This window comes from Podarcis bocagei, assembly GCF_964188305.1.
Source record: "Podarcis bocagei genome assembly, chromosome: 2".
Classification (NCBI taxonomy): Eukaryota; Metazoa; Chordata; class Lepidosauria; order Squamata; family Lacertidae; genus Podarcis; species Podarcis bocagei.
Genome location: NC_138126.1, coordinates 101,225,629 through 101,242,557, shown reverse-complemented (window position 1 = coordinate 101,242,557; position 16,929 = coordinate 101,225,629). Strand labels below are relative to the sequence as shown.

Genomic DNA, 16,929 nt, shown 5'->3' with positions numbered 1-16,929 from the left:
TTGAAGAGATGAGCCCTGACATAGGACAGTGGGCAAGGATACTGCTGTACTATTTCCAGATATTCCTCAGCCATCTCCCAGACTACAGGGTTTCTTCCTTCAAACAAAGCTGGGTTATGGAGATTGCCCTCTAAAAAAAAGGGGGGCAGAGGAAAGTTTTCAGCATTTTGTTATTGACTAATAAAACACATGAGATTTCCAAACCACAGTTTGTCCAATGATGCAATTATACAGGCAAGGGGTGCTTAACCTTTTCCCAAATGACAATTATCCCCTGCCAATGACCACAAGTTGTTTTCTGCTCTTTTCCAGTTTCTTTTTTTTTTGGGGGGGGGAGGGGAGATTTGCAGGGATTAATCTGTAAGTATGGGAACTTACTGCTCCCAACAGTAAATTCTTCCTTTTAAATGAACTTGTATTTGTGCTCCTTATGCACTACCTGGACCTCTAGTGATAGATCTTATAAGCTTGGACAACTTTCTTAACAGTATTACTTACATAGGCCAATGCATAAACAACCCTTTTATCATCCATTTGCTGTGCCCAGTTTTGCACATAAAAATTTGCTTCCTCCATTTATTAAATTAACCTTATTATTTTTCCAGGTAAGTATCCCAACTGTCAACCAAGGTCAGCCCTATTCTAATGAATGACTGGCCTCTCTACTGAAACTTCTAAAATTTACTCTAGCTAAGTAACCTTCATGAATTCCGAACTGCTTACATTAATGTTCACAAGTGGCATAAAAAACAACAGCAGCAGCAGCAACAGCAGCAGCACATAACCATATTTGGAGCAAGATTACTCAGTATCCTTTGAATCTGGGCTGTGTTATAAAATATCTAAACAGACTTATTACACAATTATCCAGGAGGAGCAGCTCTCTCTTCCTACCTGCGCTCATGACACCTTGAACTCCTGTCTTCTGAATGCACTGTTCCACATCACTGAGGTACTGAATGTTTCCATTTGCAAACACAGGGATGTTTACAGCCTTTCTATGACAGCAGACAGAAACGCAAAAGCAACAATCAAATAAATGCACAAGTAAAGCTAAAACAGAAAGCAAACTCAAGAGCATCTGGAAACAAAACACATTTTAATGCTGTTAAAGCAACATGCATAATACCCCTCCCCTCAGATGTATGTACCTCACCTCACAGCCAAAGGTTTAGGTTAGGAAAACTGCCTCCCCAACACCTTGCAAGCTGTAGTTCCCTTACCTCACGGCCTGTATGTGCTCCCAGGAGGCCACGCCAGCAAGAGGCCCCTTCTGTTCTTTTGTGCGACCGTGGACAGTCAGCAGCTGGAACAGAGTTGTATTTGTTTTTCAATGCAGGTAAGACATAGCTTTTGTACATTTGCTTTGCTGCAGCATATGAAATATGGTAGGATTCCTTGCTTCCAGTATATCACATGTTGGCTTGGGATTCTGATTTATGGGGAATCCTCCCAGTTCAGCTATATTATCTATGGTCACCAGGGCCATGTCTTTATAAATCATACATAGAGCTCATCTTGTAAGCCTTATCCCGGATTAATTTGAATCAATAATGAAACTTTGATAGGGGACTACAGCTTCTTCTAAATACACAGTTAGAGCAAGAGCACTGTTGGGAATCTCTCCTGCTCGTTTCCATTTTGATCGTTCAGCAATCTTCTCTTTTCTAATATGTTACTGGCTCTTTTTACAGGAGAAAACAGTATGTCTCCAGCTTGTTGAAAAACAACAACCAAAGTCAGGAAAGCTGGGCAGGATTCGACTAATGAGTACTGTCAGTGGAAGCCCGTGCAAGGACTTCCCCTTGTGCAATGGGGCTTCTCCCCCTCCCCCAGAAATTGGCTTTGAGGAGGGGGCAAAATCCAGGAAGAAGGGGGTTCATTCTGTCTGGCAATCTGAAATACTTGCCTTGATAGAACAACCAACATAATGTGACATTGGATCCCTCCCTGAATTTTTATTTCTAACTGTCAAAAAATACTTTGACTTTTGACTTATTTAAAAAAAATCAATCACTGAGTTACTGTATATATCTGTTTGAATGAAGAATATTAGAGCCTTGCAACGAAACAGGAACAGCCAGCTTCTTACTTGACAACCAGCCTCCTCCAGCAACTGGGCATATTTCACAGTCTTGCCAATTTCTGGGAAAACACGGATTTTGCATGTGATGGGAACAGAGAGCTTCTCATTAGCCAACACAACTGGAAAACAGACAAAGATAACAATTGTGAAATTGGCTGAAGTCAAAAGATCATGGGCTGTATCCAACGGTTGTGAAAGAAGGTGGCAAGCGCATGCAACCTCCCCACTACTAGTCAAAGAGATTATTCAGAGGGACAGCTTGCGCTGTGTGACACAGAACTGTATCCGAAGGGTAGGGTGGAAGGGCCTAAAATGGGGTGGATGAAATTTGCACACAGTGCAGTTCTGCTGACACAAGATTGCTCCACCGCATTTAGGACACTTCCTTCTCTTGCACTGCAGTACTGTGCAACACATCCCAACACTGTTCAGAAGCTTTGGGGGATATAGGGGCAGGCCAAGGGAAAGTCTGAGATGCAAGTTGTCTTCTCTGGCAGCTTCTAATGCAGTACCCCCTTCCACCCAATGTACTGCTTATACTATATTATCTGCCAGGCATGGGCAGAAGGTAGATGGGACCTACTGGTAGATCTCTTGAGCAATTTGCAGTAGATTCTGATTTGCAGAAGGATTTGCAGCAAGCATTCTGACTCCCAATTGTTTGACAATACTAACCATCCCCTTCCAAATAAGGCTAGTAAAATGACAAGTGCTTGGAGGGAGAACTAGGAGTAACTATATGGAGTAAAAAAACCCAAAATGGTACTTCCTCAAAGCCACGAAATACTGAACCCTACTATGCATATTTTCCACAGAAGTGTGTTCATACTGCTTACAGCATCAATTCCTCCTACATATATCTATCCAGACCCTGAAATCTGAGATTCTCTATCAGCTGCCCCCACCAGCAGGTGGTTAGGGGCAAAAGGGCCTTTTCAGGAGTGACCCCCTGACTATGGAATGCTATCCCTTGATAGGCCTGCCAGGCACTTCCTTCAATATCTTTACAGCACCAGGCAAATATCTTTTCATTTTCCCAAGCCTTTTAAATGAAGTTGTGGTCTTAATTTTGTTTAGCTATGTGATTTTTATTCTCTGCTCTCTCTGATTTTAATCTGCTGTAGTTTTAATGCTTTTAAAAATTCTACATTTAATTGCTGATTTCTTTTTTTGTAAGCAGCCCAAAGAACTGTGTTATAGGGCAGCTTTTAAATAATATTAGGGGATTCCTTTTCATTCCCCCCCTTCTCAACAGCTTTACTTTCTTTTTTTCACTTCTTTGATACATTAATGAACAATGAATCTCAACTGACCTCTAAAATTGCTGCCTTTTTAAATTTAAAAATTAAAGAATGCACACTGTGTATGTATAGTTGTTATATTTACATCCTGTCTTTCCTCCACAAAACTTTTTTTTTTTTTTAGTTTCACAACAATCTGCTAAAGTAGATTAAGAGCAACTTGCCAAAGACCATCTATTATGCGTCATAACTGATTGGGATTGCCAGGTTCAAGCACAACAGTCAAATGACAATGCTACAGGTTAGACAGGATATTAGAACAAACTAGATTAAGTTGTGTTCCAGCCTGCCAAGCTCAGTTTTGGTTGCTTCAGAGCTTTTTCTGGTCGCCAACTCCTGAAACTGGATTAGGCTTCAGAGTCTGTTCCTGTGTGTGTGACAACCTCCCAAAAGCAATGTGCTGATAATCCCATTGATATACAGGTGACAGCTCCATTTACACCTACATGATTATTTTCAGAGCCACTGAACACGAGGTTGCCAATTCCACATTTTATACTCCAAATCATAAGCAGAGACCATGTTTGTGTGCTTCAACATAGCTGCAAATTTGTGAACAGCTGGAAACTTGCAAAAAATGAGACAGGCCGCAAATAGTATACAATGAACCATCCTATCCTGTGTCAAGGAACAAAATTAATGCCCTGCTTGGTGCATGACAAGTCCTGCAGGATCAGGTTTAAGGTGCTGGTTTTAACCTTCAAAACCCTATACGGCCTAGGACCCTCGTACCTACGGGACTGCCTCTCCTGGTATGTCCCACAGACGAACTTACGGTCTTCAAATAAAAACATCTTGGAGGTCCCAGGCCACAGGGAGGTTAGGCTGGCCTCAACTAGAGCCAGGGCTTTTTCGGCTGCGGCTCCAATCTGGTGGAACGCTCTGTCACAAGAGACTAGGGCCCTGCGGGACTTGACATCTTTCCGCAGGGCCTGCAAGACAGAGCTGTTCCACCAGGCCTTTGGTCAGGGCGCAGCCTGACTCCCTCCTTTGGCAATCTTTACAGAACTTTAGTTTATGGTTGCCATCAATTTTGATTTTAATTAATTTTTATAATGTTTTTAGAATATTGTACTATTTTAGTGTTGTTAGCCGCCCTGAGCCCGGCTTCGGCTGGGGAGGGCGGGATATAAATAAAATTATTATTATTATTATTATTATTATTATTATTATTATTATTATTATTATTATTATCTCCAAAGACAATCCCTTGCATTTTTTATTTATTCTGCTCTTCTCCTACTCCGTTCTCAAGAGCATCATGGACTTACTCATCTTCTGAAGAAGCTTCCATTCCTCCTGCAAGAATGCTCCATAGTGACCTACATACAAACACAAACACAAAGAAAAACCACCCATAAAATCACGGCCTAGTAGAGACACATTGATAGGAAAGTTTTTGACATAAAACAGGTAAGTATAGATGAAAACTATAACTGCAGACCCACAGTAAAGTTCCTACTTAGGCAGGGAAAGGGAAACATAACATTGTTTTTCAAAATGTATTTAGAAAATAAACATAGTAACAAACTATTATCTCACTCTTTATGCCGGAACTGCAAGGATTTTAAATTTGCAGCAGAGAGTTCTAATTACATTCACATTCTGCTCACACCAACTAGAATTCCTAGAAGCCTGGTCTGTCCTTCCATTACCTGACTACAGAATCTGCTTCCTTTGTTTCCTAAATAGTCCTTTGTTTCCTAAATAGTCTTTTAAATTAGAGAAATATAAGAAGCTTAAATTATAAGGCACCAGCAGGGTGTTACATGAGACAGCACTTAAACTTTATGAGAGGTTTAAAATGCATATACCATTAAGGTCTGATTCAGAATCTGCTGCACAAATCAAGCCTGCAACCCTAAACACACTAACTGGATGGTAATTCATGTTCAACGTCTCAGTAAACATGTTTAAGACTGGACTGTAAAGTTTCACAAATTAATCCAGATTAGAATTGCTCAAGAGCATTTAGTAATGCCATGCTATGCACTTTTACTAAGATGCAAATCCTACTGTGTTTAATGGGGCTTCCGCCCATGTAAGTGTGAACAGCATTGCCATCCAAATTATCTAAGGTTTTGGTTTGCACATACCTCTTTTTGCAATCATTTGAGGACACCCCAAATTCAAGTCAATAGCATCACAGTAATCTTGAGCCAACAAGGCAGCCTGGACAAACACTTCTGGGTCATTGGCACAGAACTGTGAAACAGGCATACAAGCCAAAGAATAAGTGAGAGGCAACTTTAACACCCAACTATGACAATACATTTATAAAACAAAACAACGACAATTTATTTATACCCCACCCATTTGGCTGGGTTTCCCCAGCCACTCTGGGCAGCTTCCAACAGAATATTAAACAGAATAAAACTTCAAACATTAAAAACTTCCCTAAACAGGGCTGCCTTCAGATGTCTCCTAAAAGTCAGATAGTTGTTTATTTCCTTGACATCTGGTGGGAGGGTGTTCCACAGGGTGGGTGCCACCACCGAGAAGGCAGAATCCAGTGGTCCTTGGGAGGGCATCCTTGGGGACCACAGGAATTTGCAATTTCTTTGTCAATAGACAGAGATGAAGGTGCACCCACAGAGGCCTCCTAACTAAAGCCCCTCCTCTGCTCTTGGTGCTCTGAGAGGGCAAAAAGGAGGCATTCTGGAATGGGGGATCAGGGGAGGCACCAGATCTGCTAGAATCAAAACCTGACACACCCCTAGAACAAGGAACATATGCCAGCCCTGAAGTTGGTGTGATAATCCACTGAGAACAAAGGGAAGGAATTATTTTCTTTTTAAGTCAAGGCGAAGGGGAGGGGAAGACACAGCTCCTGCTTTCTGCCATGAGCACAGCAGGGCTTGGATTGGGCAGTCCTTTTGTCTCAACTCTTGCATTCCATGACCCAGAAGGGGAGTTTGGCTTGCTAGACATGCATCTTTTGGCCTTAAGGTTATGGCAATTATTATTCTACAATAGCTGTTGTAACACTATCTATTTTAAAGCCATTTCTTCCAAAAGCCACCATTAAAGGACAGCATAAAAATATAAAGCAAAATTATGTTATAGCTATTACCTGCACAATCAAAGGTCTATCTTCAGGGCACACATCACAATACAAGTTTTCTTTACGGTAATTGGCATCTCTGACAAAGACCTGAGCATGCAGCATAGGGGTATAACACAGCTGGGCTCCATGGCGGCGACTTAACAGTCTCCAAGCCAGTTCACTCTGATCCACCATGGGAGCAACCACAAAACGGGCACCTTTCAGTGTGTTTCTCCAGAACTCAAAGCCCTCAAGTTTGGGCATCTTCCTTTGACTGGAAGAAAACAGAAACAAAAGGTTCTCTAATAGATTCTAGTAAGTAAACAACAGTTTATATGGCTTTTAGCTTTGTTCCATACACAGCTCTCTGCAGTAAGCATGCTAAAAAATGCACAAAACATTTGGGGAACCCTTCCTCCCCCCCAAAAAAAAACCCCACACAAAAGAAAACAATGCAAGAAGAATAAATGTTTGTAGAGCCCTGTAATGTGCAATTCAGATACTTGCAAGTCTCTTCTATGTTCTTCTAGGACTAGGTGATTGTTAGTGAACAGCAAGAGCAAATAAGAGTTTTTACAGGATTACACAGTATCCCATATTTTGGAATATCTTGCATTTACTACTTGTCTTTTTATATTTTATGATCATCATTTGATGATTCTGTGAACATCAGTGTGAGCTGTCTGATACTACAGTATTGCAAAAAAAGGATTCATAACATCACAGCAACACTCATTTTGATATTTTTATCTGATCTATTGTAACAATTGCATTACTGTCCATTAGCAAGCCAATGCTCAAAAGTGATGTTATATTAAGACACTACTATACAAATAGCACCAATGCAACACTTTCATCTTCTTATCCTGAGATCATTCACGTGGGGAAAGTATTGCAAGAAAAAGGGGCTGTGGACCAAAGCTTCAAGGTAAGTGATAGTCATACCACTCCCTCTGTCCTATGAAGGCTGGGGATACCCACCTGCTGCCTCACATCAGTCCAGTCCAGAGCTGACAAATATGTACATGCCAAAAGTTTGGCCAAACTGTGGCTTAGACAGGCCACAGAGGGACAGCCCGGGACAGCCGCCCAAAAAACATCCCACTCTGTCACAGATTCCCTCCGCCTCAGCCTACTATTTTGCTAAGTCCAAAACAGCAGCATTGGGGGGAAGCACAATGGTGGCAAAGGAGCCACCCCAGCTGTCCCTTTGCGGCTCACCTGTCTCTCCCTACCCCTGCTGTTCTGTCACCATGGTGCCAGCATTTAAGTTCCAACTAAACTGCAGTGAGGCACAGAGGGCTGGGATTTTAAGCAGGGGATTGCAAGTACTTTGATTTGCTTAGAGCAAGCAGATTGCTCGGTTTGCCTACTTTGTTGTGATTACGGCTTTATCAACTTGCTTAAACACTATACCGAAAGCACATTTTGGTGGAGGCAAGGCTATTGTCAGTGTGTCTTAGTCTCTCTCTCTTTTGTCAACTGTTCATTTTAATGCAAGTTGTTTTAAACTGCTTTTATTCATCATTTAAACGTGTCTTGTAAACCACTAAGGAGGTCTTACTACAAGCAAGCGGCAAAAAATACAAAGGAATAAATGAAAGTGCAAAAAAACCCCAAAACCCTGCAGTGGAGGCTCCCCCATCCCAACCAGGTAGGTTTGCATGTTCTTAAGGTCAGATAAATAAAAGAAGGAAGAGCAGCTGTTCTATGACGCTAGTAATATACCCCCCCCCACACACACACCCTTTGCAATAGAGCAACAGGGGCCGGTTCCGCGCTCCTTTCTAGGCTGGCATTATCCTGGGAGAAAAGGAGCTGCGCTGAAGAAGGCGAGGCACCTGCCGGGCGGAGGACCTTCCGGGGCCATAAGGCTTTTCCTGCCTCTCGGCTCTAAAGCGCGCCCAGCCCAGCGCTGCTCAAACCGGGCGGCCGCCCTCGAGGAGTTAGGCCGTGAGCCGCGCCCTCCCTCCCGCCCGCCAGAGTACACGGCCCCCTCGCCCGAGCCTTCCGCTCTCTCCCTCTCCGGTACCTGGTTCCTACTGAGGCAGAGCCCCGGGCAGGGCGCTGAGACAGCCGGACGGCGCCTCCGCCATCCCACTCCGACCGGCACAGCGGCGGTGCAACTTCAAACGGGGCTCCTCCGGAAACGGAGGCGCGGGCGGAAAGAGGCCGCGAGGAAACCCGGCCCCTCCCGGCCTCCCCCTAGCGGGCAGGTTCGCCCATGCTCGGAAGCGCCTTATGCCAGCTGCGCATTTAAAGCTCTCACAACGACAGCGGGGCGGGCAGCGAGTTAGCAGAATACCCCGGGGCAAAAAACACCAGAGAATTGTTCAACACAAGGAGGTGTGGGGGGGGGGAGAGTTATTGGGTTGTTTTTATTTTGATTTATATATGCCTGATGTTAGCCGCCCTGAGCCCGGTCTTGGCTGGGGAGGGCGGTGTATAAATAAAATTTATATACGGTATATATATATTGCGGTTTTATATTTTGATTTTGTTCTGTGAACCACCCTGAGACCTTTGGGTACAGGGCGGTATATAAATTCAATTAATAATGATAATAAAAAAGAAAGGGAAAGGACCCCTGGATGGTTAAGTACAGTCAAAGGCGACTATGGGGTTGTGGCGCTCATCTCGCTTTCAGGCCAAGGGAGCCAGCATTTGTCCACAGACAGTTTTTCTGGGTCATGTGGCCAGCATGACTAAACCACTACTGGTGCATGGAAACACCATTTACCTTTCTGCCGCAGCGGTACCTTTTTATCTACTTGCACTGGTATGCTTTTGAACTGCTAGGTTGGCAGGAACTGGCTGTTGTGGGGATTCAAACCGCCGGCCTTCTGATTGGCAAGCCCAAGAGGCTCAGTGGTTTAGACCACAGTGCTACCCGCATCCCTACAATAATGATAATAAGGCATGTAGTACTCTAGGGAAATTGTGGTTTTGTTTCCTTCGACATTGGTTGCAATAATAGCACAGAGTGGAATGTGGCTGCATGGGGTAGCTAGGGCAAGGGCCAAACTCTCTCCCCACCCTTTCCTGAGTTGTGAGATTATGCCTTTGTATGCTGTCTGTGAATTTAGGCGTGTGTGTGTGTGAGAAAGAGAGAGAGAGAGAGATTTATACCCACCTTTGAGTCAAGGGCAGAACTGAAAATTACTAGATAAAAGGACTGCCGCTGTTCAGCACCTGATCTCCCAAAAGGTGTAGTAGTCACACTTACTCTATTACTATGTGATGAGGTCCTTGTATTGTGCATTTTCTTGTGCCTATCAGCAGCAGTCAGTAAGTGGAAAATGCATGATGTGGCAGCATTGTGCTATGGGTGAGAGATACTATATGTAAGAAGGGACTGTTGGAGAACTCAACACAGGGATACAACTTCCTGTGCTGGCCCTGTGTTTTCATCTGGCTCCTAGTGTGGGCCTTCCTGGTCATAAGTACACAATTTCATGTAGGTGAATCAGTTGTCAAGTTTGTGTTCCAATTTATAACAGTTTATTAGCAACTTTTACAGACTTGTTAAGAGCTACTGGTTTTCATTTTGTCCTAATCTTGTTTACATTTTAACAATGAAGAATGTACTGTTAGTGGCTTTCCTGTATTTGTTTCCATATAATGAGGAGAGAAGAAACTATTTGAGTTTGGGCGTGGTTGTTTTCTTCAATGCAAAATTATGTGGACCGACTTAAACTGACCAAGCAGGAGCCTATGAGAACAGATGAGGCTTGGTGGAAGGAGAGGTGCTCCCCATTTATATGGAGATTATGTTCTGAGGAACTGCACACATCAGTGAAATTGTGTATAACTGAAACCCATTGGAAAAGTCTTAAAACACCCCATTTCACTCTGCTCCGCCCTGCCCACACCCTGTTCCACCTCCATCCTTTTAGTAACATTCTAGTGAGGTCTTTATGTTGTTTCCGGGTCACTTCCGGGCAATGCTTTTTTTCTAAAAAAATGTTTAGGGGTACTCTCATTCCATCTGAGACTCGGGAAACACCATAGCAGGAAATGAGGTCGCCATCGGGGATAGCAACGGAATTGACAATTTACCGTGCTAGAGAATGAAGAAACTAATTTTTAAAAATATTTTTAGTTTCTTCTCCCGTTAGATTCACAAAATGTTTAGGGGTATGCGTACCCCTGAGTACACCAAGAAAAAAAGCACTGCTTCCGGGTATACAGTCGCTCACTTAGTGAACATGCTGACTGTACTCAGTCATCAGGCTCCAGGGGTCAGCAAACTTTTTTAGCAGGGGGCCGGACCACTGTCCCTCAGACCTTGTAGGGGGCCGGACTATATATATATTTTTTGAGGGGGGAAGAACGAATTCCTATGCCCCACAAATAACCCAGAGGTGCATTTTAAATAAAAGCACATTCTACTCATGTAAAACCACCAGGCAGCCCCCACAAATAACCCAGAGATGCATTTTAAATAAAAGGACACATTCTACTCATGTAAAAACACGTCCATGGGCCAGATTTAGAAGGCAATTGGGCTGGATCCAGCCTCCAGGTCTTAGTTTGCCTACTCATGGGCTAGCCAGTAGAGCCAGGCAGTTACTGCAAGACCTTGGATAGTTCTGAGCAGACAAATTGTATCCACTGAGCCCTTATGTATTCCTCCTGGCTTTTACCCTTCTCAGACTCTACCCATTTCATGAGACCTAAGAACCTTAAAGAGCATAGCACTCTGAGTCCCTGTTAGATGCTGCCTGGTGTGTTGCCTGTGGTGATAAGCAGGCACTGGGGAGCGTGAGATTCCTAGTGTAGAGAGAGCGGGATCCTCAGAGGAACCTGGCTTTTGGCAGGGGAAATCCTTGTTCAGAAGTATGTGATTCAAGGGGCTCCCAACTGACAGGATCAGGCTCCAGCTTGGTCTTGGGACCTGGGGCCTTCATGACTTGTGGTGCTGACTCTTCTTCTCTTCCTTCTCTGGGTCAGTGTCAACAGGTGGCAGCACTGCTCAATTTTGTATAAGCAAAATAAACGCACACACTTAAAACATGCATGGGTAGTATCAAATGCTAGCTGTTGGCACAGCTAGATATGATCAGATATGTTAATCACAGTAAACTAATGTGAGCTAAGATGCAATACAGACTCTGGTAAGTTGTTTATTTAAGCAGACTCCACTCAACGTGGGACAACTTAAAAGTTTACACGGGACATGGTAAAGTTTAGACATTCCTGAACTAATAGCTTTCATTTTGAAATAAATAATGCAAGAACTTTTATCTTTCTCTCCCCCAAACTTCTCAGTGCAAGTATGCATTCTGTATCCCAATGTTACAACTAGCAGCCTGAACATTTGCTTAAGAATTGCCATAAGTAATGCTCTCTAATAATAAAAACACTATACCGTACTTCTGGTTTAATTACTGCAAATTGGCTCCTTTATATAATGACTAATGATCAGTGTGGATTCAAGGCTGCCTCAGCTATTAAGTAGGCTTAGGCTGCAATCTTATACAGCAACCTGGGAGCAAATCCTCATGAACTCAGTGCAGTATAAATTAGATGTGTTGGAATCCACCGCTAAGGAATCTGGAGCGAGCTGTAAAATCACACTCTTTCCCCCACTCCTTCCCATTGCACACATAACTAAATCTGTCCCTTTAAGCATGCTTTCTTGACTTTTACTTTGAATATTTTAAAAAAGAAAAACAATGTTTTTATAGTGCTTGGGAGAACTTTTTGTTGTTCTGAAAAGCAGTATAGAAATGCTTAAATAACCAATTAGGACACTCCAAACCTAAGTCCTTGAAAACATGCCCTAGCCTTAATTCAGAAGTATATATTTCATTTCTATCAATAGACATTTCTCTTTAGAAGAGAGACATCTTAGACTATAATTTAGGATGACTGCACATATGTGTGGGGTGGGCGGGGGTGGTGTCAAAATGGCAAGTACCACGCCTAATGTGTGTTCATTCCTTTCTTTTGAAGGTTAGAGCAGTGCTTACATGGGTAGGAGCTCCCTTGCCAAATTTGGGATTGAGGGCAAATTAGTTCTCCAGCCATTGTTGGACTAAAACTCTTGTCATCCCTAGCTAGCAGGACCAGTGGTCAGGGATGGGGATTATAGTCCAAAAACTGCTGGAGATCCAAGGTTGGGGAAACCCTGAATTAACATGAACAGTGCAAACAATGCTTGATGCTCAAATGTGCTGTTTAGGCCACAGTTCTAGGCAAAGTTACCTGAGAGTAAATCTCCATTGAACTTAATGGAGCTTACTTGAGCATATACATATAAAGGATTACAGTGGTAATGTTATATGTAATGCCTAAAGATTTTGAGAGCAGCCTAAGAGAATCCCACATTTTCGGATTTCAGAGTAAAAACAATTCAGAACTAGCCTCGCTACTGGAAAGATTCCACTCTAGTTTTTAGGTTTATTATAGATCACCTGCCTATGGCACACAGATTAGCTCCTGCAAATAAGTTGGTTTAAACAGTCCTCGAACCCCCTTCATTTCAGGTATGCTGATTTACTAAGACTGCAATCCCAAAAAACATTTTGGAAGAAGCCCTGTTAAACTCAGTGGGACTTGCTTCTGAATAGAAATGTATAGGATTGCACTGTAAACCTAATCAAATGTGTCCCCTGGATGAATTTTTCCTGTAAATACTAGCACTTTTAACAGCAGTTCTCAAAGCAGCTGGCATGGTGGTTAGCCCTGTTCCACTGACGGGGAAATGAAGGCAGTTAAGTTGATGAGCTTCTAAAACCACAAAAGAAGAAAGAACTAAGAGGAACATTTGAGACTACATGATTTCCAGTCATGTAGCATGGTTATTTGATTATACATGCATGAGGCATCAAAGCAAGAGGAAGCCACTGTCCAATGAACTTGGATAAGGTTTGTGCAGCCACCAAGCTATAGTACCTGAAGAAACTGGGGGTGTATCTCTCCCCACCCCGACCCCTGCTTCCAGAAAGGAATAGAAAATGCAAGTAAACATTAATAAGCACAGAGTATAGAAATAAGAGTCAAGGAAAGCCATGGCAGAGTTTAAGTCACCTTTAATTCCAGGAGAGCCACAAAAGAAAGGGGGCTCCAGAGCTTTTTCACCAAAGGAATGTAAAAATGAAAATGAAAACACACACACACAAAACAGAACAGGTCTGATCTGAAAACGTATTCATTTTACATTTCAGATTTCCAAGGAATTTTTCCTTAAAATTAAAAACTAAAACCAGCCACTAAGCTGCCTGTCCACAGAGGATCACCTAGCCAACCAGCCCCCAGCAGGTATGGAACTTGTGTGCAATCTCTATGCCCCAGCACTAATTAAAATAACCCAGCAGAGAACCTGGATTCTAAAGCAGTTTGGGGAGGCACAACAATCCTGCTGGATACTGATTGCTCCATGTGTCTCCTCTGTATCATTGTTGCAGCAAAGATGTTCCGATTCTTCTACAAGCATATCCAACATAGATGAGGCAAGAAAAGGCTTACTGCTTCCAGTTTTTGTTTTTCCAAAGGGGTTTTAGGCAAATATTCATAACTACTACAGACTTCTTTTTTTGGATGGATGAGACGGGGAGATGGTTCAGCTGTGGGAGGGTTAAATCAGGTTCTTGTCAACAAGAACTCATATGAAGTCTGAGCAACCCTTGAAGCAGCAAATGGGGTGGGGGGAATTAAGAAGCTAGATTGAAAGTATTTGGGGGAAATTACCACACTGGGTGCAGAAAGTTGTATACATCTGATCCATGCATTTTCCAGATGAATGCAGGAATTATCTTAAAATTGCCCCCAACCTCTGCTAAGGAAAAGACGCTACACATGCTCCAAGCTTGGATTCCCTTCCACCAGAGACTGAATATGGGACCAACAACATAGCAGAAGCAGCTTCACCTCTCTGTGGAGAAAGGTGGTGCTTATCATAGGAATCTATCTTCCATTCCAAATGACCACATTGTTCTAAAGATGAATTTTGGTTTTAATTTTGTAAAAACGAGGCAACCAAACAGCCGCAGAGGGAAGAAATACTCCACAATCAAATATTTTGTCCTTATCATTTAGCCAATCACAAATTAAAACAGTGAGCCTCTAATAAAGTAACAATAAAATAAATACCTAGAATATTTCAGATTAGAAATAATAGTTACAAAAAAGCCTCAATGGAATTAACTTACTGATACTGCTACAGAACTGACTCCTTCACAGACAAATGCGCCTCCAAAATCAGTTGCAGCTTCCCTCCTTACTCCCTAGGCTTGGTCAGTTTCACTTATCCTTTGGAATACTTCTAGACAACAGTACAATACAATACAATACAAAGCACAAAATACACACACACAGTCTGCTAATTCTTTTTTTTTTTGTGTGTACTGCAAATGGTGTAAAATGTTGCCCTCGATACAGGTCCTTGCAACAGTGCAAAAATAATGTCACTGCACTGGAGAGAGAGGGGAGGGGGGACTCTGGCCATTTGGACATCCTAGACTTGGCTGCGGAGCAGATGACATGATGGATTACAGGAAGAGTTCCTTGGGGTTGTCCTAAGGGTTAGCTTTGAATTCTCTCTAGCAATGACAGTAAAGTTTCTCAAGTATCTAGCCTTCTCGAACACTGTCCCGAGGTTCTGCCAACGAGCTATGGATGATCCCAGTAATTGACTCGACACCATCTCCTTCCAGGATCGTGCGATGGTCCCCTTCAACAATGTGGACAAACACTTTCCCGTCACAGACCTGCACAGGGCACAAAGATATAAAAGAGAACATCACACACACACACTTTTTTTAGTTTCATACACCTTCTGCCTTTCCATTCAGGAGAATGAGAAGGAACTCCTAACGACCCTTTTCTTCTTTTCACTACTTTCCACATTTTCTTCATCTTCTTTAAATCAATCACAGCCAAAGACATGTCAAGCAAGGCCTAAGACCTTTTTCTTTGAGGTTAATCATTCCATAACCTAGCAAACTAAATATTCAGCTGCTGCTGCTGCTGCTTCATAGGCCAGAAAAATACTTGCAGAAAGTAAAGATAAGGAGTTGCATCAAGCATTTGAGCTCTACATCATGTGCTGTTAAGCTTCGACTTTTGGAGCACTTCAGTTTTCAGTGAGGGGCAGAGATGTTTAGAAGATGGCTACAAACCATCAAGCAAGCTAGTTTTGTTGATTTCAATGGGACTTAAAAGCACACATAACTGGATGATGGACTGCAACCTATGTTACTTTAAGGGCTGTGGTGGGTGAAAATCCACAAAAAACCTTCCAGTTTCTTCTGTTAATGTTACTAACCTCTGAGAGCTTGTAGTCTCCTCCAAGACCTTCTCCGTACTCATTGTGGGTCTTTGCTTTCAGTAGCATCACATTGCCATGATACTTGCTCTGAGGCACATACTTGTCTCCTGCCTTCAGTTTCTTATAAAAGGAAGCAGCAGCAAAGGTAAGGGCCTCGTGGCTGAGGTCTCTGTGATTTTGAGTTATCAGATCAACAGACGCGTTTATACGAGCTTCCAGATCTGGTAGGGGTAGAAGAATCTCCAGCAACTGCAAATGGTACAAACAGGAAAGCTTTACCACAAGGTGCAGTTTCTAGAGTGAAACTGTTGTGAGCAAAATGTGCTCCCCCAACCCCAGCTGTGAACGGTGCCAAAGAGCATTACCTTATTGTATTCCGTGCCAGTGAACTGCTGAACAAAGGCACACAATGCTTCGGTTTCTGCTTCAGCCTCGTTTCCTGGAGTTAGCTTGGCTCTGTAGCTCTGGCGGGAGAGGACGGAGCACCAGAAAATTCATGTTAATCTTAGACAAAGAATTGAATTTTAGCAAAGGCACAAGCCCAAACCCCTTTGTGCCAGGCTCGGAGGAGGTGGGTTGGATCTTCCCAGCCCTCCCTGCTTCCACCAGCCTCTGCTTGCTGAGTGACAACAGTGTGGAGCTCCCTCTTTCTCCCACTAATATCCAGTGGGATCTCAGTTTGGTCTCCAGCTTGCCTTACAGAAATTGATTCAACAGGAAATGGGAGGCAATTCACATATGTGCACATGTAGCAAAATACATGGTTGCGTGCTATTCCTACATGGAAGTGTAATCTTTTCCAAGTGGCTCTTGTAGCTGGATTGGTCTCTTACCTGAGTATGTGCTGCTACATAGGAGTGAGAACCATCAAGCAGGAACAGGCTGTTGGGTAAATGGGAGGGATTCTGCTGAGCTTCCAGCTGACGACACATTTCAAAAGCAACACAGGCACCAAAGGAATATCCAGAAATCCGATAGGGGCCTTCCGGCTGCACTTTTTTAATGCAGTCAATGTAATAGGATGCCAGGCTCTGTATACTGTCCACAGGAGCAGCTAGTAGTGAGAAGAGGTAAAATGAGGAGAAGAATCAGGCTATGGATGATCACGGTCACAATTTTTAGAACGTTGCTGTAAAGAGCCAAAATTCCAGACTGTGGAACTGAAATAAATTAGACAAGTTTCTACCATTTCAAAATTGTTACTTTTTTAGAATATGGATAA

General features: G+C 42.9%; 2 protein-coding genes across 2 annotated transcripts in view; both read right to left on the bottom strand.

Annotated features, from left to right (window-relative positions):
• DUS1L (dihydrouridine synthase 1 like) overlaps positions 1–8,618 on the bottom strand; it is a 15,436-nt gene extending 6,818 nt beyond the window's left edge. The window contains 8 exon segments of the mRNA XM_081183899.1: positions 6–130; positions 895–998; positions 1,224–1,306; positions 2,093–2,205; positions 4,659–4,709; positions 5,484–5,592; positions 6,461–6,707; positions 8,466–8,618. Of these exon segments, the coding sequence (XP_081040025.1) occupies positions 6–130; positions 895–998; positions 1,224–1,306; positions 2,093–2,205; positions 4,659–4,709; positions 5,484–5,592; positions 6,461–6,697 (822 nt within the window). The 5' untranslated portion in view covers positions 6,698–6,707; positions 8,466–8,618.
• A 2,928-nt stretch (positions 8,619–11,546) lies between these two features.
• The window catches only part of FASN (fatty acid synthase), a 67,448-nt gene continuing 62,065 nt past the window's right edge, over positions 11,547–16,929 (bottom strand). Inside the window, exons 40-43 of the mRNA XM_081184509.1 lie at positions 16,541–16,761; positions 16,073–16,171; positions 15,705–15,956; positions 11,547–15,147 (exon numbers count right to left, since the gene is read on the bottom strand). Coding sequence (XP_081040635.1) covers positions 15,010–15,147; positions 15,705–15,956; positions 16,073–16,171; positions 16,541–16,761 — 710 coding nt within the window. The 3' untranslated portion in view covers positions 11,547–15,009. The remainder of the gene's footprint in view (positions 15,148–15,704; positions 15,957–16,072; positions 16,172–16,540; positions 16,762–16,929) is intronic.